General features: G+C 44.4%; 1 protein-coding gene across 4 annotated transcripts; it reads right to left on the bottom strand.

The window, feature by feature from the left end:
• Positions 1 to 803: 803 nt before the first annotated feature.
• det1 (DET1 partner of COP1 E3 ubiquitin ligase) lies at positions 804 to 22,698 on the bottom strand. Of its 4 annotated transcripts, XM_065022636.1 has the most exons (7): positions 22,435 to 22,698; positions 21,258 to 22,077; positions 19,917 to 20,707; positions 19,428 to 19,781; positions 2,662 to 2,852; positions 2,255 to 2,446; positions 804 to 1,357 (listed from the first exon to the last, which is right to left on the bottom strand). In XM_065022636.1, exons 3-7 carry the CDS (start codon positions 20,643 to 20,645, stop codon positions 1,168 to 1,170), a joined length of 1,656 nt encoding a protein of 551 aa, XP_064878708.1. In that variant the 5' UTR covers positions 20,646 to 20,707; positions 21,258 to 22,077; positions 22,435 to 22,698; the 3' UTR covers positions 804 to 1,167. The 4 variants fall into 4 exon arrangements, with proteins under 4 accessions (XP_064878708.1, XP_064878707.1, XP_029524162.1 ...); XM_065022635.1 differs by having other exon boundaries at positions 19,917 to 22,077; XM_029668302.2 differs by having other exon boundaries at positions 19,917 to 21,334.
• Positions 22,699 to 24,453: the final 1,755 nt, after the last annotated feature.

Here is a 24,453-nt window from a genome sequence, read left to right as displayed (position 1 = left end):
GTAAGTCGCTCTGGATAAGAGCGTCTGCTAAATGACTTAAATGTAATGTAAATGTTGTACACTAAGGACCTGGGAAGAGTTGCAGGGGGAGGAGAAGAATGTGCTTATTTGAATGCTATAAAAAAAAAAGAGTAACTCATGACATGTTAAAAAAAAAAATAAGTTCATTTTTTTAAGTAGCTCTCATGTTAGAATAGGTTGGAGAACCCAGCTCCAGGAACTTTACTTACCAGACGTAAAGTGAATTGTGTCAAATAAACGTCAGAATACAAATTTTGTCCAAACCACACCATATTCCTGCGAAATTAGACAGCGGGCTGCCATTAGACCTTCATGCGAGACTTCCTACCACAAAATCTAACACTGTTTACACAGCAGGAATATGGTGTGGTTTGAACAAAAGTTGGATTCAGATGTTTATGAACAAAAGTTGGATTCAGATGTTTATTTGATAGCGAGTGACACATTTCACTTTACTTCTGGTAAGTAGAGTTTCTAGAGACTATACATATGGTTTTCTTTACAGGAAACGTAATGTTTTGGTGAAGCCAGCTAAATTGTGTTAGGGTTATTTTCCGTCACCACCCCCTAGAACGATGCACATCTCAGGGAGTGCAACCAATATAAAGACTGTCTCACAATGTTGTGTCCCAAAGCTAACTGGAAACATACATATATTTTTGTATGTGCGCAATCTTTTCAGAAATGCTGCACACAGATATTTAGTGTAGAACGGTTATATAAATGAGGCCCCTGAGCTACAAGGGGGCAATCAGGCTAAAAACTAGGTCCACTCCGCAAAGCATATTATGAAAAATAGCTTTTACTGTAGCAAAATATTCATAATAACCTTAAAGAATCACAATCAATGATTAAATCACTTTTTGAAATAAAACACAATAAAAATACATGTCTAAGAATAACATTTGACCAAAAACAAAGGTATGTGGTGATATGGAAAAGCAGATTTTGAGAGCAAGCCAAAACATATTTGGTCTTGAAAGGAATCCACCTCCCCCCCCCCATCCCAAGCTCCCCATTTCAACTTCAACTGGATCCTCCCACAGTCCAGTCTTATTTTGTTCCTCACACTAGGGGGAGAGGAAAAGGCAGAATGGCCGCTGTTTGCTCTACACAGTTCTCCAGGTCTAGTCCACTGCTTTCTTCTCATACACAGACGTGCCGCATATGGAAATTCACCACATACTCAGCGTTGGTCCTCTGTACTGAGATGGCGAACGGCTCAAAGGGGTGGAATGTGAAGGCCACCAGCCGCCGGACGGCATGGTTAATGGGCCGGCCCAGCAGGCCTGCCTGGATCTTGAACTTCAGCAATCCAGAGTCCCGAGCATAAAATCTACAGAGTTAATAAGAAAAACACAGTCTAAGCTTTTTCAAATGCAAGGGATACAATGAGATTTCTATACTTACCCAGTCAGATGAAATAGTGGAAACCATGTTGTCTCTGCGTGCAGTCTAAATTAAGTTAGAGATAGTCTTGCGAGCCAATGCTAACTAGCATTAGCGCAATGACAAAGTCTACAGGTATGCTAGATTATGCATTGGAGAATCCCAAAAATGCAGTCAACACAGTGGATTCGTTTCTTTTCTTTAACAAGCAAGATATCTTAGTTCTTAGATATTTTGCTAGTTAGCATTGGCTAGCGAAACTACCCAACTTTCTTCATACTGCACGCAGAGACAAAAAGGGTATCCACGAGTTCATCCAACTCTGTATAAGTAGAAGGGTTTAATTGCCAGAATCTCGCAGTATAAAAAAAAGAGGCTGTATCTAAGAACACACAGGTATACCAAAAGTTGTCATATAATGTATGAGTTATTGTAATTTACATTTCCAAACAAATGTAATACTTCCAATAACAAGAGAGTTTACCATAAAACTTCCATTAAACATTAAGTGCCCGGCCTCTTATAATGTCTGGGCATCGTTTCACAGTTTAGCTAATAATAACAATGAATGCTCGTCTTTAATACACGCCTGGTCAAAAAAGTGGAATTATGCATTCACTCATTTTGCCAGTCTGCTCCGGTGGAATCCAAGAGGAGCTCTATCTCGCTCTGAATGACTGATATCTTCAACACACACACAAGCAAATAAACACCGGTTCTATTAATTGACCGTTTTAGGGTAGAATTGATTGATTAAATGTATTATCTACCAGGGCACAACACACAAATGTTTATTTGACAGACAAACACATTTTAGAAATCAGCATTATCTTGCCAATGTTACCGGATGGGGTGGTCTCCACATGTTTTGGGCCGCTCCATCACAGATACCCACTTGTCGTCGTAGCTGAACAGGGAAAGATCCAGGTAGGGGCTGCTGCTGTAGGACTGAGCACTAATGGGCAGCTGTCCCAGCAGCCTCCTCACCGCCTCAGTGTGACCGCCATACTTTGCATTAACTATGGTGTCTTTGAACCTGACCAGGAGGGATAAACAGTAGGAATTCACATTGTCAATGGAACAAAAAAAGGTGTAATTTCATAGTCACTTAGCAGAACAATTCGAAGGAATACTTTTAGATGCTAATTCCTCTAAATCGGTTCAATTTACTAGCCTTTGGATTGTGCCACACAGTATGGAGTTATTTTCATGTTAGCCCTCTGGTAAGCCTCCCTCCTCGACCAACAATACCTTCTCTGAACCTGCCGTGCAAAGTTGTTGCTGGAGGCTGAGCAGGGGAACTGAACAGCTTCGCTGTGGAGCGAAGCGTTCCGAAACAGGTCACAGAAGTTCTCAAACAGCTCCAGAAGTTTGTCAGAAGTGTTCTCAAAGACCGCCAACACCTCTGTCGACACCATGTTGTACACCACAAAGAATGAGGGCTGAGAGAAGAGCAGGCAGATATGAAGTTAGGAATTAAAAGGATATGCACTTTTGCATTAGCAAGAAATCATATTTGAAATATAGCTGCACTTGGAGACAGAATCAATATTTCAAATCAGAATACGTTTTCTACGCAATAGAGACTGAGCATGAGCCCCGACCTACAGTATAGGAGGAAGGTGGAATCCTATTAACCCGGCTCAGACGCTCGTCGTATGTGGCAGGGCTTGCAGATAGAGGATTACAAAGGGATACCCAGCCATGAGTTGCCCAGCGATGCAGAACTCCCAAACGAGCCAAATGCCTTTTATGCTCGCTTCGAGGAATATAACATTGCCTTGCGTGCAAGCCCAGGTTTGTCCGGATAACTATGTCAACCAGCTCTCCATGGCTAATGTGAGCAAAACGCTTAAATAGATTAACAATCACAGACGGAATACCAGGGTGCGTTCACAAAGCATGCGCAGACCAGCCGGCAAGTGCCTTCAGAGACATTTTCAATCTCTCCTTGTCCCAGTCTGCAATCCCAACATGTTTCAAACTGACCACCATTGTCCCAGTTCCCCAAGTACTCCAAGGTAACCTTCCTAAATGACCATCGCCCTGTAGTACTCACATCTGTGATTATGAATTGCTTTGAAAAGCTGGTCATGACACACATCAACACCATCATCCCAGACACCCTAGAACCACTCCAATTTGCATACCGCCCCAACAGACCCACAGATGATGCAATCTCAATTGCACTTCAAACTGCCCCTCTCCCACCTGGACAAGAGGGGAAATAACTACCGTAATTGCTGGACTATTAAGCGCACCTGAATATAAACCGCACCCATTGAATTATTAAAAAATATGTATTTTGTACATAAATAAGCCGCACATGTCTATAAGCCGCAGGTGCCTACCGGTACATTGAAACAAATGAACTTTACACAGCCTTTAAACGAAACACGGCTTGTAACAAAAATTAAACAGTGGCCTACCAAGAAAGTCATTGGTCACTATCTTCCTCCTCCTGTGCACTGAAACCACTGAAGCCATCTCCTTCGGTGTCGGAGTTGAATAGCCTCAGAATTGCTTCATCCGATGTTGGATCGTTTTCATTGTCGCTCTGGTCACTTTCATCCGGAGGCAAATACCCTGCTGAGCTCATGCTGCCCCTTCCACACGCAGCAGTCCAGCCTTTCAAAACCCGTTGATGATAGTGGATTTTTTGACAATGCTCCACGCTGTCAGGACCCACTGGCAGACTTGACCATAAGTTGCTCTTCGCATGCGGCCCGGTTTAGTGAAGGATTTCTCCCCACTTGTCATCCAAGCCTCCCACTGAACAAGGAGCGCCACCTTAAATGCACGATTTACACTGATGTCGAGTGGCTGCAAATACTTTGGGCCATCTGCTTTTTTTCCCTCTGAAAGCTGTTGTTGTCTTTTTGCACTGAGTCAGTTCCTCACGCTGCTTTCCAACGTCTTATCATCGACTCATTAAGGCCAAGCTCCCGTGCAGCAGCTCTATTTCCTTTTCCAACAGCCAGATCGATCGCCTTCAACTTGAAAGCTGCATCATATGCATTTCTCCGTGTCTTTGCCATGATGAGGGTGACAAAATTACTACCGTAATCAGAATGATGGGAAGTTTGATCGCGCTCGATATACGTCACATTATGTGACGGTGCTCAGTTTTTTGGCGGAATGAATCTTGTGAAAGCGGGAAAAATCCATAAATTAGCCGCGTCATTGTATAAACCGCAAGGTTCAAAGCGTGGGAATAAAGTAGCGGCTTATAGTCCGGAAATTACGGTATGTGAGAATGCTGTTCATAGACTACAGCTCAGCATTCAACACCATAGTCCCATCCAAGCTCTGGGACTGAACCACTCCCTCTGCAACTGGATCCTGGGACCTTATTAATCAATATTGTGTAGAAGCTATTCTAAGACTTCACATGACTGGATAGGGTTGCAGCTGTGGTTGGCCTATGCCCACCCACAGCTGCAACCCTATCCAGTCATGTGAAGTCTTAGAATAGCTTCTACACAATATTGATTAATAAGGTCCCAGGGCATAGGCCAACCCACTTGGGAGCCTGGCCCAGCCACGGGGGAGCCCGGCCCAGCCAATCAGAATGAGTTTTTCCCCACAAAAGGGCTTTATTACAGACAGAAATACTCCTCAGTCTCATCAGCTATCAGGGTGATGAGCAAAACTGCACATTTTAAAGTGGCCTTTTATTGTCCCCAGCACAAGGTGCACCTGTGTCATGATCATGCTGTTTAATCAGCTTATTGTTATGCCACACCTGTCAGGTGGACGGATTACTAACAGAGATGTAAACAAATTTGTGCAGAACATTTGAGAGAAGTAAGCTTTTTGCACGTATGTAACATTTCTGGGATCTTTTATTTCAGCTCATGCAACACTTTACATGTTGCCTTTATATTTTTGTTCAGTGTATATATGGTCAAATCATCCCTTTAACCCGTACCATTAAATACAGACTGAAATAGGAGGTGCTAGTGTCAGAGATTGAGTACAATCAAAAAGGTTTTATTTGGCTAGCTCAGTTGTGGCTTGCTCAGTTGTGGCTTATCTCAGTATTTTATAGTATACCAACAATGGTTTCACTTTCACACGTAGTCCTACAGTACCTCTAATTTACAAATGACCTATACTTTATATGGATTATCCTAACAAATGACCTATACTTTATATGGATTATCCTAACAAATGACCTATACTTTATATGGATTATCCTAACAAATGACCTATACTTTATATGGATTATCCTAACAAATGACCTATACTTTATATGGATTATCCTAACAAATGACCTATACTTTATATGGATTATCCTAACAAATGACCTATACTTTATATGGATTATCCTAACAAATGCACTGATGTGGTCAAATTGGCATTTATTTTAAACCTTTATTTAACTAAGCAAGTCAGTTAAGAACAAATTCTTATTTTCAATGACGGCCTAGGAACAGTGGGTTAACTGCCTGTTCAGGGGCAGAACGACAGATTTATACCTTGTCAGCTCGGGGATTTGAACTTGCAACCTTTCAGTTACTAGTCCAACACTCTAACCTACCCTGCCGCCCCGATGTCAAAGGCATGTCAAGATATGTTGCATGAATTCCCGTACCCGCTTTAAGTTACAGTTTTACTGTGAACACAGGCTGTACCCGCTTTAAGTTACAGTTTTACTGTGAACACAGGCTGTACCCGCTTTAAATTACAGTTTTATAAGTGGCCAAGTAGGCTACTGTGGCAATTTGATCATCATGTAGGCCTACCATAGTGGCCTACCATCAAAAACAATGGAGAAAATGTATCCCATTACATTTTAACATGGAAATAGCTGTTCTATCAATGAATAGGACTACATTCCATGAGACTTGTGAAAAAAACATGCAGGGCTTGACATTAACCTGCTTATCCACTTGTCCTTTAGACAAGGAGGTGACTGAAAATGGTGTTGTTTGATGCAAGAAACCACTTTACAAAATAAAATGTATTATTATTCCCATACCATTATTACAGAGAATCAGACACATTATGCTCCCCTCTGCCTATTGGCTACTTAGTTTATTCAAGCCTGTCTCAAAATACAACACTGCCCCCTTAACACATAAAAAGAGCTCTTTACCTGACTCACTTTTCAAAGATGTCTAGAAATGTACACACATTTCGTGCTCTTGTAGGAAGCAATCACTCTCCTATTGCTGACAACAAATTATCTATAACTGAGCTAATAACTCACTAACTAGCAAAGGATATGAACAAAATGTGCACACGTGGCTACATGCAGCTGTCGCTTTGATCTCAAAACAAGAGCATCTACTCACGACCACAGTTGTAAAGACAGTCCAGATCAAAGTAAATGGCACAGATCCATATATGGCAATGGTCTATTTGCATATAGGTCTGAGTAGTGTGTGTCAATGCAATAGAATCCTATTCCAACGTGTTCTGCCTACAACAGCCAGGTGGCTAAATAATCAATTAATGGTACCTGAACTATCTGCACTGACTATCTTGCACTGACCCTACGCACACTCACTAGACTATAAAAACACACTCACTAGACTATAAAAACACACTCACTAGACTATAAAAACACACTCACTAGACTATAAAAACACACTCACTAGACTATAAAAACACACTCACTAGACTATAAAAACACACTCACTAGACTATAAAAACACACTCACTAGACTATATATACACACTCACTAGACTATAAAAACACACTCACTAGACTATATATATATACACACTCACTAGACTAAAAACACACTCACTAGACTATAAAAACACACTCACTAGACTATAAAAACACACTCACTAGACTATTTACACACACTCACTAGACTATATATATACACACTCACTAGACTAAAAACACACTCACTAGACTATAAAAACACACTCACTAGACTATATATACACACTCACTAGACTATATATACACACTCACTAGACTATATATACACACTCACTAGACTATATATACACACTCACTAGACTATTTATACACACTCACTAGACTATAAAAACACACTCACTAGACTATATATATACACACTCACTAGACTAAAAACACACTCACTAGACTATAAAAACACACTCACTAGACTATATATACACACTCACTAGACTATTTATACACACTCACTAGACTATTTATACACACTCACTAGACTATATATACACACTCACTAGACTATATATACACACTCACTAGACTATAAAACACACTCACTAGACTATATATACACACTCACTAGACTATAAAAACACACTCACTAGACTATATATACACACTCACTAGACTATAAAAACACACTCACTAGACTATATATACACACTCACTAGACTATATATACACACTCACTAGACTATATATACACACTCACTAGACTATATATACACACGCACTAGACTATATATACACACTATATATACACACACACTCACTAAACTATATACAGTGGGGAGGACAAGTATTTGATACACTGCCGATTTTGCAGGTTTTCCTACTTACAAAGCATGTAGAGGTCTGTAATTTTTATCATAGGTACACTTCAACTGTGAGAGATGGAATCTAAAACAAAAGTCCAAAAATCACATTATATGATTTTTAAGTAAATCATTTGCATTTTATTGCATGACATACTGTAAGTATTTGATACATCAGAAATGCAGAACTTAATATTTGGTACAGAAACCTGTGTTTGCAATTACAGAGATCATACGTTTCCTGTAGTTCTTGACCAGGTTTGCACACACTGCAGCAGGGATTTTGGCCCACTCCTTCATACAGACCTTCTCCAGATCCTTCAGGTTTCGGGGCTGTCGCTGGGCAATACGGACTTTCAGCTCCCTCCAAAGATTTTCTATTAGGTTCAGGTCTGGAGACTGGCTAGGCCACTCCAGGACCTTGAGATGCTTCTTACGGAGCCAGTCCTTAGTTGCCCTGGCTGTGTGTTTCGGGTCGTTGTCATGCTGGAAGACCCAGCTACGACCCATCTTCAATGTTCTTACTGAGGGAAGGAGGTTGTTGGCCAAGATCTTGCGATACATGGCCCCATCCACACCATGACTGACCCACCGCCAAACCGGTCATGCTGGAGGATGTTGCAGACAGCAAAACGTTCTCCACAGAGTCTCCAGACTGTCACATGTGCTCAGTGTGAACCTGCTTTCATCTGTGAAGAGCACAGGGAGCCAGTGGCAAATTTGCCAATCTTGGTGTTCTCTGGCAAATGCCAAACGTCCTGCACGGTGTTGGGCTGTAAGCACAACCCCCACCTGGGGACGTTGGGCCCTCATACCACCCTCATGGAGTCTGTTTCTGACCGTATGAGAAGACACACGCACATTTGTGGCCTGCTGGAGGTCATTTTGCAGGGCTCTGGCAGTGCTCCTCCTGCTCCTCCTTGCACAAAGGCGGAGGTAGCGGTCCTGCTGCTGGGTTGTTGCCCTCCTACGGCCTTCTCCACGTCTCCTGATGTACTGGCCTGTCTCCTGGTAGCGCCTCCATGCTCTGGACACTACGCTGACAGACACAGCAAACCTTCTTGCCACAGCTCGCATTGATGTGCCATCCTGGATGAGCTGCACTACCTGAGCCACTTGTGTGGGTTGTAGACTCCGTCTCATGCTACCACTAGAGTGAAAGCACCGCCAGCATTCAAAAGTGACCAAAACATCAGCCAGGAAGCATAGGAACTGAGAAGTGGTCTGTGGTCACCACCTGCAGAACCATTCCTTTATTGGGGGTGTCTTGCTAATTGCCTATAATTTCCACCTGTTGTCTATTCCATTTGCACAGCAGCATGTGAAATTTATTGTCAATCAGTGTTGCTTCCTAAGTGGACAGTTTGATTTCACAGAAGTGTGATTGACTTGGAGTTACATTGTGTTGTTTAAGTGTTCCCTTTATTTTTTTGAGCAGTGTATATATACACACTCACTAGACTATATAGACACACACACACACACACTCACTAGACTATATTTACACACTCACTAGACTATATATACACACTATATATTAGGGGTCGACCGATTAATCGGAATGGCCGATTTCAAGTTTTCATAACAATCGGAAATTGGTATTTTTGGGCGCCGATTTGCCAAATTTTTTAAATATCTTTTTTTTATACCTTTATTTAACTAGGCAAGTCAGTTAAGAACACATTCTTATTTTCAATGACATCCTAGGAAGGGTGGGTTAACTGCCTCGTTCAGGGGCAGAACGAAGGATTTTGACCTTGTCGGCTCAGGGGATCCAATCTTGCAACTTTACAGTTAACTAGTCCAACGCAATAACGACCTTCCTCTCTCGTTGCACTCCACAAGGAGACTGCCTGTTACGCGAATGCAGTAAGCCAAGGTAAGTTGCTAGCTAGCTGTGGCAAAGAAGGGGGTCGAGTGATAAATGGCAGATATGTGAGAGCAGAACTAATAAACAGGCTCTGCCCGATCACTAAAATGGCCACCCCGATCAGAACTACAGATCACAAAATGGCCGACTGCCAAAACTACAAGTCCCAGAAGCAAGGGGAACCCTCAGAAGGTGGAGCCGACCCACAGATAAAGGAGCCATACAGGCCCTGTTACAAGCAGAGGCCATCCAACAAGAGGCAACTAGAGCTAAAAAAAATAGCTCATCAGGATATAATGCGAATGTACCAGGACACGTTACAGGTCCAGCACCGCACCAACCAGCTGCTCAGAGAAGAGCAAGAGAAGGCCTAAAGGGGCTAATGGGCCAAATTGGGGCTCAATAACCAGCTGCAAATACCCAGAGGCGGGCCAATAATTTTCTTTAAAAAATGACAGCACAGGATGATGTGGAAGCATATCTTACCACCTTCGAAAGGACGGCAGAGAGGGAGAAATGGCCGAAAGAAGAATGGGCAGGGCTTCTGGCACCATACCTGGCAGGGGACGCTCAAAAAGAGTATTTCGACCTGGAGTTGAAAGATGCACAGGATTACGATAAACTAAAGGGAGAGATTCTGACTAGACTGGGAGTGACCGATACCGTAAGGGCACACCGCTTCCCCTCGTGGTCCGTTTCAGCGAGGTCTACCCCAAGAACTGCGACGAGGGGTTGGCCAGAACGAGGTACTTTCTGCCGACCATCTCGTGGGCCTGGTTGAACGGTATTGTACGGCATGAACAGCTGAGCAGGCACAGGAGGAAAGATTCCCATTCCCCAGGCCTGGGCGAACCAGCGGACAGGGTAAGACTGTCCCAACAGGTGGAGGGGGAAGAGAGCAGCGTGGGGCCATGAGGAAAGAATCAGAATCGGCCCGAGACACTAAGGAAAAAAACGGAAACCGGGACCGGGGGTCGAGGGGGTCTCCCCCCCCGAACCCCTATTATCTGTTACAATTGTAATCGACCAGGACATATTGCAGCCTACTGCCCTATTAAAGAAGAGCCAATGCAATGTAACCTCTGTGAAAAAGAAGATGATATATGGTATGCATGTCCTGTTGTAACCACTGTACTTGAAAGATCAAGAAACAAACATATGTGCAGGGTAAAGGTTGAAGGGAAAGAGGTTGAAGCACTGCTGGATTCCGGCAGTATTATTATTGGGGGTTTTTCACCTTTATTTAACCAGGTAGGCTAGTTGAGAACAAGTTCTCATTTGCAACTGCGACCTGGCCAAGATAAAGCATAACAGTGTGAACAGACAACACAGAGTTACACATGGAGTAAACAATTAACAAGTCAATAACACAGTAGAAAAAAAGAGAGTCTATATACATTGTGTGCAAAAGGCATGAGGAGGTAGGCAAATAATTACAATTTTGCAGATTAACACTGGAGTGATAAATGATCAGATGGTCATGTACAGGTAGAGATATTGGTGTGCAAAAGAGCAGAGAAGTAAATAAATAAAAACAGTATGGGGATGAGGTAGGTAAAAATGGGTGGGCTATTTACCGATAGACTATGTACAGCTGCAGTGATCGGTTAGCTGCTCAGATAGCAGATGTTTGAAGTTGGTGAGGGAGATAAGTCTAAAACTTCAGCGATTTTTGCAATTCTTTCCAGTCACAGGCAGAAGATAACTGGAACAAAAGGCGGCCAAATGAGGTGTTGGCTTTAGGGATGATCAGTGAGATACACCTGCTGGAGCGCGTGCTACGGGTGGGTGTTGCCATCGTGACCAGTGAACTGAGATAAGGCGGAGCTTTACATAGCATGGACTTGTAGATGACCTGGAGCCAGTGGGTCTGGCGACGAATATGTAGCGAGGGCCAGCCGACTAGAGCATACAGGTCGCAGTGGTGGGTGGTATAAGGTGATTTAGTGACAAAACGGATGGCACTGTGATAAATTGCATCCAGTTTGCTGAGTAGAGTGTTGGACGCAATTTTGTAGATGACATCGCCGAAGTCGAAGATCGGTAGGATAGTCAGTTTTACTAGGGTAAGTTTGGCGGCGTGAGTGAACGAGGCTTTGTTGCAGAATAGAAAGCCGACTCTAGATTTGATTTTCGATTGGAGATGTTTGATATGAGTCTGGAAGGAGAGTTTACAGTCTAGCCAGACACCTAGGTACTTATAGATGTCCACATATTCAAGGTCGGAACCATCCAGGGTGGTGATGCTAGTCAGGCGTGCGGGTGCAGGCAGCGAACGGTTGAAAAGCATGCATTTGGTTTTACTAGCGTTTAAGAGCAGTTGGAGGCCACGGAAGGAGTGTTGTATGGCATTGAAGCTCGTTTGGAGGTTAGATAGCACAGTGTCCAAGGACGGGCCGGAAGTATATAGAATGGTGTCGTCTGCGTAGAGGTGGATCAGGGAAGGGAATCGCCCGCAGCATGAGCAACATCATTGATATATACAGAGAAAAGAGTCGGCCCGAGAATTGAACCCTGTGGCACCCCCAGAGGACCGGACAGCATGCCCTCCGATTTGACACACTGAACTCTGTCTGCAAAGTAGTTGGTGAACCAGGCAAGACAGTCATCAGAAAAACCAAGGCTACTGAGTCTGCCGATAAGAATATGGTGATTGACAGAGTCGAAAGCCTTGGCAAGGTCGATGAAGACGGCTGCACAGTACTGTCTTTTATCGATGGCGGTTATGATATCGTTTAGTACCTTGAGCGTGGCTGAGGTGCACCCGTGACCGACTCGGAAACCAGATTGCACAGCGGAGAAGGTACGGTGGGATTCGAGATGGTCAGTGACCTGTTTGTTGACTTGGCTTTCGAAGACCTTAGATAGGCAGGGCAGGATGGATATAGGTCTGTAACAGTTTGGGTCCAGGGTGTCTCCCCCTTTGAAGAGGGGGATGACTGCGGCAGCTTTCCAATCCTTGGGGATCTCAGACGATATGAAAGAGAGGTTGAACAGGCTGGTAATAGGGGTTGCGACAATGGCGGCGGATAGTTTCAGAAATAGAGGGTCCAGATTGTCAAGCCCAGCTGATTTGTACGGGTCCAGGTTTTGCAGCTCTTTCAGAACATCTGCTATATGGATTTGGGTAAAGGAGAACCTGGGGAGGCTTGGGCGAGTAGCTGCGGGGGGGTGGAGCTGTTGGCCGAGGTTGGAGTAGCCAGGCGGAAGGCATGACCAGCCGTTGAGAAATGCTTGTTGAAGTTTTCGATAATCATGGATTTATCGGTGGTGACCGTGTTACCTAGCCTCAGTGCAGTGGGCAGCTGGGAGGAGGTGCTCTTGTTCTCCATGGACTTCACAGTGTCCCAGAACTTTTGGGAGTTGGAGCTACAGGATGCAAATTTCTGCCTGAAGAAGCTGGCCTTAGCTTTCCTTACTGACTGCGTGTATTGGTTCCTGACTTCCCTGAACAGTTGCATATCGCGGGGACTATTCAATGCTATTGCAGTCCGCCACAGGATGTTTTTGCGCTGGTCGAGGGCAGTCAGGTCTGGAGTGAACCAAGGGCTATATCTGTTCTTAGTTCTGAATTTTTTTGAACGGAGCATGCTTATCTAAAATGGTGAGGAAGTTACTTTTAAAGAATGACCAGGCATCCTCAACTGACGGGATGAGGTCAATGTCCTTCCAGGATACCCGGGCCAGGTCGATTAGAAAGGCCTGATCACAGAAGTGTTTTAGGGAGCGTTTGACATTGATGACAGTGATGAGGGGTGGTCGTTTGACTGCGGCTCCGTAGCGGATACAGTATGCTAACCCTGGTCGTTGCAAACCTAGTGCCAACTTATAAACTGGATGCAAGTCAGGATATCAGTGTTACATGCATTCATGGGGATACGCGTCTGTACCCCACAGCCTTAGTGAGCATACAAACAGAGGACGGTCTGCCGGATTATGAGGTCGGCCTGGTCCCAAAGATGCCATAGGATGTAATATTGGGTAGATACTTTCCTAACTTTGCGAAGTTAGGCCAAAATAATGGCATATTTGAGAAGCCAAAACCCTCACCAAGCAGGAAGAAGCATGGGGTCTTCAACCAAAGCCAAGAAAAGAGGTCTCCCAGGGGCCAACCTCACAGGTGCTAGTAGGGGAGGATGAGGATGAAGTGGCAAACCTCGTTGATAACGAACAGCCCGGTACTAGTGGGGCTGGGGTCGATCTGAATCCAGAGGACGACAATCTAGAGCCAGCAGACCTGGCAGGGTCCATGACTAATTTCGGGACAGACCAAAACCAGGATCCAACCCTGCAGCAAGCCAGAGCAGAAGTGCAGGTCGTAGATGGTACTCCCATAAATGATGGGATGATGCCTAATAGTTTTCCCCACTTCATTATGAATAAGGGTTTGGTGTACAGAGTATCAAAAATAGGGGTTGATGTGGTTGAACAGTTGTTGGTCCCCACCCGGTACCGGAGGACAGTACTGGATCTAGCACACGGGCACATTCTGGGTGGACATCTTGGTATCGATAAAACCAGAGACCGGATTGTAAGGAGGTTTTACTGGCCAGGAATTCAGGCTGAAGTGGCTCGGCATTGTGGTGAGTGCCCGGAGTGTCAGTTAACAGCTCCCCGACCAGCTGTTAGAAGCCTGTTAATGCCACTCCCCATAATCAAAACGCCATTTGAGAGGATAGCAATGGATATAGTGGGCCCACTACCCAAATCTGCCAGAGGGCACCAATACATTCTGGTCATTGTAGATTATGCCACTCGCTACCCAGAAGCCATTCCCCTTCGGACGATGGCTTCCAAAAATATTGCCATGGAATTAGTGCTCTTGTTCACCAGGGTAGGGGTTCCAAAGGAGATCCTTACTGACCAGGGGACCCCCTTTATGTCCCGCCTTATGGCGGACCTTTGTAAATTGTGGCAGGTGAAACAGTTGAGGACATCGGTTTACCATCCTCAGACGGACGGGCTGGTTCGGAGATTCAACAGGACCCTGAAGTCAATGCTCAGGAAGGTAATCGATAAGGATGGGAAAAACTGATTTGCATGTTGCCGTATCTGATGTTTGCCATTATAGAGGTTCCTCAAGCCTCGCTGGGGTTTTCTCCCTTTGAGCTGGTATATGGGAGACACCCCCGGGGAATCTTAGACATCACCTGGGAAACCTGGGAGCACCAATTCACCAGTATACTAGTGTCATAGAGCACGTCACGGCAATGCAAGACAGGATAGCCACAGTCATGCCCATCGTCCGAGAGCACATGAGCCAAGCACAAGAGCACCAGCGGCACAATTATAACCGGCAGGCTACCCTGAGGGAATTTTAACCGGGAGATAAGGTGTTAGTGCTGATCCCCACGGTAGAGTGCAAACTACTAGCCACATGGAAAGGACCATATGAAGTACTGGAGAGAATAGGAGACGTTAATTATCGGATCCGACAGCCAGGTCGACGGCCCCAGGAACAGATCGATCACATAAACCTGTTAAAAGCATGGAGAGAGAAACACTAATGGTCACATACCCCACACACACTCAGGAGACAGCCGAAGTAAATATTTCACCTACTGTCCCCAGCACAAGTACAGGAAGTAAAGACCCTGATCGAGAAAACAGAGATGTGTTTTCAGAGGTACCCGGCCGAACTGAGGTTACGGCTCATGATATTGTTTCCCTACCAGGGAGAAAAGTGAGCATGAGGCCATATCGGGTACCCGAGGCTCGACAGGCCACGATTAGAGCAGAGACAGAGAAAATGTTGACAGCTGGAGTGATCGAGGAGTCACATAGTGAGAGGTCTAGCCCAATTGTGATGGTCTTCAAGCCCGATGGGTCTTTGCGGTTCTGTAACGACTTTTGGAAGGTAAATGAAATCTCCAAGTTTGATGCCTACCCCATGCCCCGAGTAGGTGAACTACTGGAGAAAATTGGTAAAACTCGGTACATTACGACCCTGGACCTGAAAAAAGGGTACTGGCAAATTCCTCTGACCCCCAGGGCCAAAGAAAAGACAGCCTTTGCAACCCCTAACGGTTTGTTTCAATACACCATCATGCCATTCGGCTTACACGGGGCCCCAGCCACCTTTCAACGGCTCATGAACAAGGTCCTAAAACCGCACCAAGCATACGCCACAGCTTATTTAGATGACGTGGGGATCTACAGCCCAGATTGGGAATAACACTTACCCCGGGTACAGTCGGTGTTAGATGCCCTTAGAAAGGCAGGGCTTATGGCGAACCCTGCCAAGTGTTATGTGGGGTATCAGAGTATCTGGGATACACTGTGGGAAGAGGGTTAATCAAATCCCAACGTAAAAAGGTGGAGGCAATTAGAGAATGGCCGAAACCAGTAAATAAGAAGCAGGTTCGAGCCTTCCTAGGGCTGACCGGTTACTATTGGAAGTTCATCCCAATTTATGCCACAGTGGCCGCCCCACTCACCGACATGACTAGAGCCAGAGGGCCAAACATGGTCAAATGGGATGAAAGGGCCCCCAAAGCATTTATGACATTACAGGAGACTCTCTGCTGTAATCCAGTGCTGGTGGTACCAGACTTTGAGAAAGAGTTTGTAGTTCAGACGGATGCCTCAGAGGTCGGCGTGGGAGCAGTGCTATCCCAAGAGGTTGAAGGGGTGGAACACCCCATCCTGTTTTTAAGCAGGAAGCTGGAACCTTGGGAAACCAACTACGCATTCGTTGAGAAAGAGGCGCTGGCAGTAAAGTAGGCTCTAGAAAGCCTGAAATACTACCTGCTGGGGCGCCACTTCACCCTCATCAGTGACCATGCCCCACTCACCTGGATGCATAGGGCTAAAGAGAAGAACGCTTGGGTGATGCGGTGGTTTTTGAGTCTCCAACCGTTTTATTTTGACTTGAAACACAGGAAAATAAGTATTTGGTCACCTACAAACAAGCAAGATTTCTGGCTCTCACAGACCTGTAACTTCTATACAAAGGCTATATAACAAAGTATTGAGATAAACTTTTGTTATTGACCAAATACTTATTTTCAACAATAATTTGCAAATAAATTCATTAAAAATCCTACAATGTGATTTTCTGGATTTTTTTCACATTTTGTCTGTCATAGTTGAAGTGTACCTATGATGAAAATTACAGGCCTCTCCTCTTTTTAAGTGGGAGAACTTGCACAATTGGTGGCTGACTAAATACTTTTCTGCCCCACTATATATACACACTCACTAGACTATATATACACACTATATACACACTCACTATACTATATACACACACTCACTTGACTATATATACACACACCATGAACACACTCATTCACACACTACATTTACATAACACAAACGCATACCGACAACACACACATCACACACACTTTTACACTCATAATTTGCTGCTGCTCTGCTGTTCTTTATTTTACTCATCTATCCTGATGCCTAGTCACTTTACCCTGCCTTCATGTACATATCTACCTCAAATACCTTGTACTTCTGCTTATTAATATGGTACTGGTACTTCCTGTATATACGTTTTACTCTTCTTGTGTTCGTTTTTGGACTCGTAAGCAAGCCTTTCACAGTAAAGTCTAAACCAGTTGTATTAGGCATGTGACAAATAACATTTGCAACCTTCCAGTTGCAAGTTCAAACCCCCGAGCTGACAACCCAAACAAGGGCACTGCGTTCATCCACCTCTGGCCTGCTCGCCTCCCGACCACTGAGGAAGTACAGTTCCCGCGCAGCCCAGTCAAAACTGTTCGCTGCTCTGGCCCCCCAATGGTGGAACAAACTCCCTCATGACGCCAGGACAGCGGAGTCAATCACCACCTTCCGGAGACACCTGAAACCCCACCTCTTTCAGGAATACCTAGGATAGGATAAAGTAATCCTTCTCACCCCCTTAAAAGATTTAGATGCACTATTGTAAAGTGGCTGTTCCACTGGATGTCTTAAGGTGAACGCACCAATTTGTAAGTCGCTCTGGATAAGAGCGTCTGCTAAATGACTTAAATGTAAATGTAAATGTAAGGTACAAATCTGTCGTTCTGCCCCCGAACAGGCAGTTAACCCACTGTTCCTAGGCCGTCATTGAAAACAAGAATTTGTTCTTAACTGACTTGCCTAGTTAAATAAAGGTAAAATAAAAATAACATTTGATTTCGTTACTAATCAACAGTCCCCTTATGTAGGATATAGAAGAACTAATTCAATCAATTGCAGACAGTAGATTTCCAGATAGAGGAAACAGTGTAAAAGCACTACATTTACATTTACATTACATTTAAGTCATTTAGCAGACGCTCTTATCCAGAGCGACTTACAAATTGGACCATTATACAGGTGGGACAGGCCCCCCTGCCTAGCTCTGTTATCCCCTGCCTAGCTCTGTCATCCCCTGGCTAGCTCTTATCCCCTGCCTAGCCCTGTTATCCCCTGCCAAAAATAATTTGGTTGCAAATTACCACTAGAGATCCTTAATTAGGTCCCCCAGGGCTCTGTTCTAGGCCCTCTCCTATTCTCGCTATACACCAAGTCACTTGGCTCTGTCATAACCTCACATGGTCTCTCCTATCATTGCTATGCAGACGACACACAATTAATCTTCTCCTTTCCCCCTTCTGACGACCAGGTGGCGAATCGCATCTCTGCATGTCTGGCAGACATATCAGTGTGGATGACGGATCATCACCTCAAGCTGAACCTCGGCAAGACGGAGCTGCTCTTCCTCCCGGGGAAGGACTGCCCGTTCCATGATCTCGCAATCACGGTTGACAACTCCATTGTGTCCTCCTCCCAGAGCGCTAAGAACCTTGGCGTGATCCTGGACAACACCCTGTCGTTCTCAAATAACATCAAGGCGGTGGCCCGTTCCTGTAGGTTCATGCTCTACAACATCCGCAGAGTACGACCCTGCCTCACACAGGAAGCGGCGCAGGTCCTAATCAAATCAAATCAAATCAAATTTATTTATATAGCCCTTCGTACATCAGCTGATATCTCAAAGTGCTGTACAGAAACCCAGCCTAAAACCCCAAACAGCAAACAATGCAGGCACTTGTCATCTCCCGTCTGGATTACTGCAACTCGCTGTTGGCTGGGCTCCCTGCCTGTGCCATTAAACCCCTACAGCTCATCCAGAACGCCGCAGCCCGTCTGGTGTTCAACCTTCCCAAGTTCTCTCACGTCACCCCGCTCCTCCGCTCTCTCCACTGGCTTCCAGTTGAAGCTCGCATCCGCTACAAGACCATGGTGCTTGCCTACGGAGCTGTGAGGGGAACGGCACCTCAGTACCTCCAGGCTCTGATCAGGCCCTACACCCAAACAAGGGCACTGCGTTCATCCACCTCTGGCCTGCTCGCCTCCCTACCACTGAGGAAGTACAGTTCCTGCTCAGCCCAGTCAAAACTGTTCGCTGCTCTGGCCCCCAATGGTGGAACAAACTCCCTCACGACGCCAGGACAGCGGAGTCAATCACCACCTTCCGGAGACACCTGAAACCCCACCTCTTTAAGGAATACTTAGGATAGAATAAAGTAATCCTTCCCACCCCCCCCCCCCCTTAAAAGATTTAGATGCACTATTGTAAAGTGGCAGTTCCACTGGATGTCATAAGGTGAACGCACCAATTTGTAAGTCGCTCTGGATAAGAGCGTCTGCTAAATGACTTAAATGTAAATGTTAAATGTTAAATGTGTACCTGGGAGGGGTCAGTGACTCGCAGGGTGACCACATCCTCGCTGGTGTATTTAATGAAGAGGTGGTGCTCATCCAGCAGCTGCATCTTCCACATCCTCAGCTGTCTCAGCTGGTCAAAGAACTGGAAGAAGCGTCGCTTGGCGGTGGCGCTGCCGTCCTTCTCAGCCCGTCTCCACAGGTAGACCAGTAGTCTGTGCTTCAGGGAGTTGATGGTCTTCTCCTTGTAGAGGCGGGAGAAGCCTGGCTGGCCCTCGGCCCGGGCCTCAGTGTACACCGCAGACAGAGTCAGGAGGTCGTCCTCGTAGCAGAAACGACCGATGGTCCGCACGTCCAGAAACAACCCCTCTGATGTCACCTACAGGATGACATCAGAACTATAAAAACATTCATTTAATTTCAGAAAAACATTCAATCAAGATGGTTTAACGTTGTAATCTCACTACCAGGTAAGCATAGGGTACAGAGGATGAGGCAGGCTGAGATTATACACCTGAAAGACATGGATTGTCTGCTGCTGAACAGAAAGAACAGCCAGTATGTTACGGTAGAGGTAGAGTCCCTGGTTGTGCGAGAGGATGATCTTGTCACACTTAAAGGACCTGGTGTCACAAAGCCGGCCAGTGTGCAGGTCAATGACGTGCAGTGAGTAGTCCTCCAGAGGAGAGCGGGGGTTGGGAGTCACAGACTCGTTGTTGCGGTACACCTCAAAGAAGTGTGGAGAGGGCTCCTCGGGCACATAGACCGCTGAGCCCACGATCACATAGCGACAGTCATCAGTGAATAGGCTGCACTCTCGGTTCAGGTGCTCTCCATTGGAGGCCACGTTAGTGACGTGCAGGAGGGAAAAGAAGCGCTCAAAGAGGCGGCCGCGGATGTTGAGGGAGCGCTGGTCATTGCCGTTGGCCAGGGTCTCCCCATCCTGCCCCAGCAGCAGATCCTCCGCTGCATGGCAGCCCTGGTACTCATAGATCTCCAGGGAGGTCTGGTCAGAGGAGAAGGCTATGAAGCAGCGTCCATCTGGGGAGAACTTGCGTAGGAAGCAAGGAGGCTTCTCTACATTTACCACAGTGAAGTTTGGGAAAAGGTTCTGGTGGAAGCAGCGCCCGCGGTACCAGTGGGCTGCAGCCCGGCCAGAGAAGATCCGCCGCCGCTCCAGTCGATGGACCACATTCTGGTTCTGAATGCGCCTGGGTTTCAGAGTCGGGGAATCATCTTCCATTGTTTGATTGTTGCCAACTCCCACCAACTGGTAGCTACATCACAAATCTCTCTGTATGGCAACTAGTTAAAGAGGTAATACAAAACAATTAAATCAATACACAATTCATTTGAAAGTGCAACAGCTTATCAGCATTGTCATATCACACAGGTCATTTCTAGAATATAATAGGTTTCCATTGCAAATCATCTTGTTTTGGTGCAAAATGTTTTGCAATAGTGTCCGACTAATGAATACACCCCTGGGCTGCCCTTAGTTCGATTTAACGCTACGTTTCGTGACAGTTTGTAGTACTGAATGACACATTTCCCCCAAACAGCATGCACCGTTTTTTAACAGCCTTTGAAGTACATTTGCTCCCATTTGGTGGATGTGGCAAGATGTGGTCATTTGAAATTGCTAAACTCCTGGTCCTTCTGTATAGAACTGTTTCTGTTTAATTAAACTTTGAATATCGTTCTGTCATACTGAACGCACCCCAGGTGTAATGTTGTTCACTAGTTACAGATTGTATGCCTGATAATGTGATATAACCAAATATTTGTGGTGTCCATTATTGGCTGTTACAGGAAAGCCCCATACAAACCACCGCCATAGAATTTTATAACTAACCTGTTCTTAGCGATACTTTTTTCACCGAATCGAGAATGAAGTATCTTAGAAATGTCCGTTTCCAATTGCAGGTGGTTCTACAAAAAACATAGACAATTCAGAAAGATATTAAATCCAGGTTTTTTATTGGGTGAGATATGTCTCTTGTATGTGTGTAGATATTTATTTTGGTCGCATTGTGACGAGCAGACATCTACTTCTACACATGGCTGTGACGCATAGAAACGACTACACCCTAGTTCCTGCAAAGATGCTGGCAAATGCTCTAGATGTGCAGCAGCTAAGATGGCGATGATCCTCCTTGCACGGTACAAAACATAGATTTAATATCTTTGAGTTATCGCTGTTTTTTTTAAGCTATAGCGGCCGTTTATTTATAATAATAATTTGGTGGGTGCTTATATTTATCCAACTACACATGTACAAGTGTGTATTATACACGTGTGAATTGGAAATGTGTTTTTGCATATCCCAACTCTCCTTGAGACACCCTTGGAGTGGGGTCACAGCCAGGGTAGCAATTAGGGTGTAGGGAATTGACACATCGACAAATGTATCACATTGTCAGTGAGGAGATTCAAACTAGGAACCTTTTGGTTACTGGCCCAACATTCTAACACGCTAGGCTACCTGCCACCCAGTATTTGGTTATATCACATTATCTAGCGTACAATCTGTAGCTAGTCATTCACTAGCCCAAAAACGAACTCCGAGTGGGAAAATCGTTTTGATCCAACTCGACTTTCCAACCTGAAGTCTGTCTTCGAACCCCGACCTTGAGATGCCTCTACATCACGATTTCAATGGTAGAGTTGAACCACTAGGGGTAGAAAGAGCTAGGTTTACTCCTGAAATAACAAAATATATAACTTTCCCAAAACGAACTGTCAAAATAATGACCCGAATTTACGTGTTTCACTATAACCAACCCTAAAACATCTCGTGTTTGATTAAAAACGTTTTGAAATGCATAGTTATAAATGACTAGAACGGACGAATTATTTATTTGAATGGGTAAACCCGTTCAATTCATTCTATTTCTTTGCATTTAATCCTACCCGTTGGGCGAAACGTTACATACAAACTAACGTTAACTAAACAGTCAGAACTTGCTCGCTTGTTTTCGGGAAGCTAAACATTATTTCATTTGGAGTCTAACAACAACAACGTTACTCACCTGTTGCTTGCTGTGAATTTGTCAAGCCAGTAACGTTATGCTATCTAGCTACAAAAACGATCAGATTATCAAATGCGGGAATAACGTTTGTTAGTTACAGTCTTGGGGCAGTCAATAAAATGCGATTATGTGGCAAGCTTGGAACATTTGTTCTGAACATGAATCGTGTTTTCTCAACACTGCTTCATGTTGTTAGCATTAGATAGATAACTAGATAACAAGCTAAGAGAGAGAGAGACATAAACAGCAAGAGATGCATCCTCTACGGTAGAACTGTTCCTCAAATCCTCACAGCGCCACGGCAAACTCAGGGTGAAAATAGTATCGCATCACGTAGACGCCACACTTGACCAAAGGGGAGACTCAAAAGGAAACTGACCTGCACAACGACTAATCAAAATCCAAAACGTACTTTATCCCTAACCTTAACCAAACCCTTAACCCTGACCCTAACCTAATTTTGACCAATTCTGAAATTAAATATGGGTTTGCAGGTCAGGAGTGTCTGTGTTAAAAATACGAACTGGTAGTAAGCCTGTAGCTATTTCATGAAACAACCTCACTCACATATTCCTGATTAATTATGTTTAGGAGTTTTCCTTGCCATGTGACCTGATCAAAGTTTTTCTTGGTCTTGGTGCATTCCTGTCCATACTAGTAGGTCAAATCATCTAAATCCATTATAAAGTAGTGTACATGGAGAAATTAATTATTAAATTGTCCACGAAGCCCAAAAATGCATCTCGTTCTTAAGACTCCAATATTGGACAGAAAAAGCAGAATGAAGGACAACAGAAGAAAGCCCTCATGCTTGGCCTTGAGAGCATGATAATGGACCTATGTGTAATTATCCTTAACCCACGTGCCTCGTAGATTACACGTCGTTAATTCCCATTAAGAGTGTGCGGTGAACACAGAAAGATAGTGCTAAAAACAGTGGCAAGAAAAATGAAATGGTCCACTTTTCAAAGTACTGCAGTTTTTACCATGTAATGCAGATGTAGGCCTTCTGTGGTATTTTTTTGAATAGCCAATAATAATAGCTGGTGCTCTACTACTCAGAGGGGATGTGTGTAGCCCATCAATAACTTCTTCAGGGAGAGTATCCTCTCCCACACTTTTCTTTTGCGTTTTTGTTTATCAACTCATTCATTTCTAATATCCCATACCCCTTTCACCTCAGCTTTTAGCAGCTGTTTGCAAAGTATGATTTGGGTTGAGAAAAGGACATGGCAGAAGGGGTATTCAATCGCTCTTGGGCGACTCTGAAGAAATACAGGGTTAGAGCATATGTAGGATCTTAATTTGAACCCGTTTGCTACAGCAGGAAAATTATCCTGCAACAAACGGAAATGTGAATTATTATGAGGATTATAATTAATGGCCATTTTTGTAGGGGTTGATACGTTTGTTGTTATAGCAAATAAAGACTGTAGTTGGAAATTACAAACTTTATAAGCCTTTCTAAAACTCAAATACACTACGCATTTGCATTTCCTGCTGGGCAGAAAAATTCCTATCAACAAAAGACTGATCAAATTAAGATCCTACATCTGTAGAGCCATTTGCTTCCTTCATACACTTCACAGACACATGTAGGCTGTAATTCTATGAGCGGACTGGGATAAGGACGAGAGACCTCAAGCGACCATTTCAGAGACTTGTGTTTACCAGCTAATGGAAAATAATCATATATAAAATAAATGTAGACCTGTAGAACCATATAGTAGGCTAGTACTTTTGAAGGAAAATTACAACTGTTGATAGTTAATAATTGTACATTTCTTGTGTCAATTATTCCCTCTAAATAACATATTTGCACAATTCCTCTTGAAGCTGAAATAGCAGTTTGAAAAGGTTGCTCTTAGTACAAAGAACAGGCAGACATGCATTGTTTGACCATTTTTTGTATGCCTATGTCACTAAAAGGTTGTATTTGACATTTTGGAAAAGCTTTTAACTTTACGAGGCACAGTAAATTCACCGGCATTATAGAATGCTTTCTGCGTAACTCTACCC

The sequence above is a fragment of the Oncorhynchus nerka genome, linkage group LG9a (genome assembly GCF_034236695.1).
Source record: "Oncorhynchus nerka isolate Pitt River linkage group LG9a, Oner_Uvic_2.0, whole genome shotgun sequence".
In the NCBI taxonomy this organism is placed as follows: domain Eukaryota; kingdom Metazoa; phylum Chordata; class Actinopteri; order Salmoniformes; family Salmonidae; genus Oncorhynchus; species Oncorhynchus nerka.
This window is presented reverse-complemented; position numbering and strand designations above follow the sequence as displayed.

What these genes read in the sequence shown, in the direction of transcription:
- det1 (XM_065022635.1), bottom strand. Translation starts at nt 20,645, where the DNA reads ATGGAAGATGATTCCCCGACTCTGAAACCCAGGCGCATTCAGAACCAG. An exon ending in AGACAATCCATGTCTTTCAG is followed by an intron (nt 19,782 to 19,916) that starts GTGTATAATCTC and finishes GTCATCCTGTAG; the next exon opens with GTGACATCAGAGGGGTTGTT. An exon ending in TGTGGAGACCACCCCATCCG is followed by an intron (nt 1,358 to 2,254) that starts GTAACATTGGCA and finishes TTAACTCTGTAG; the next exon opens with ATTTTATGCTCGGGACTCTG.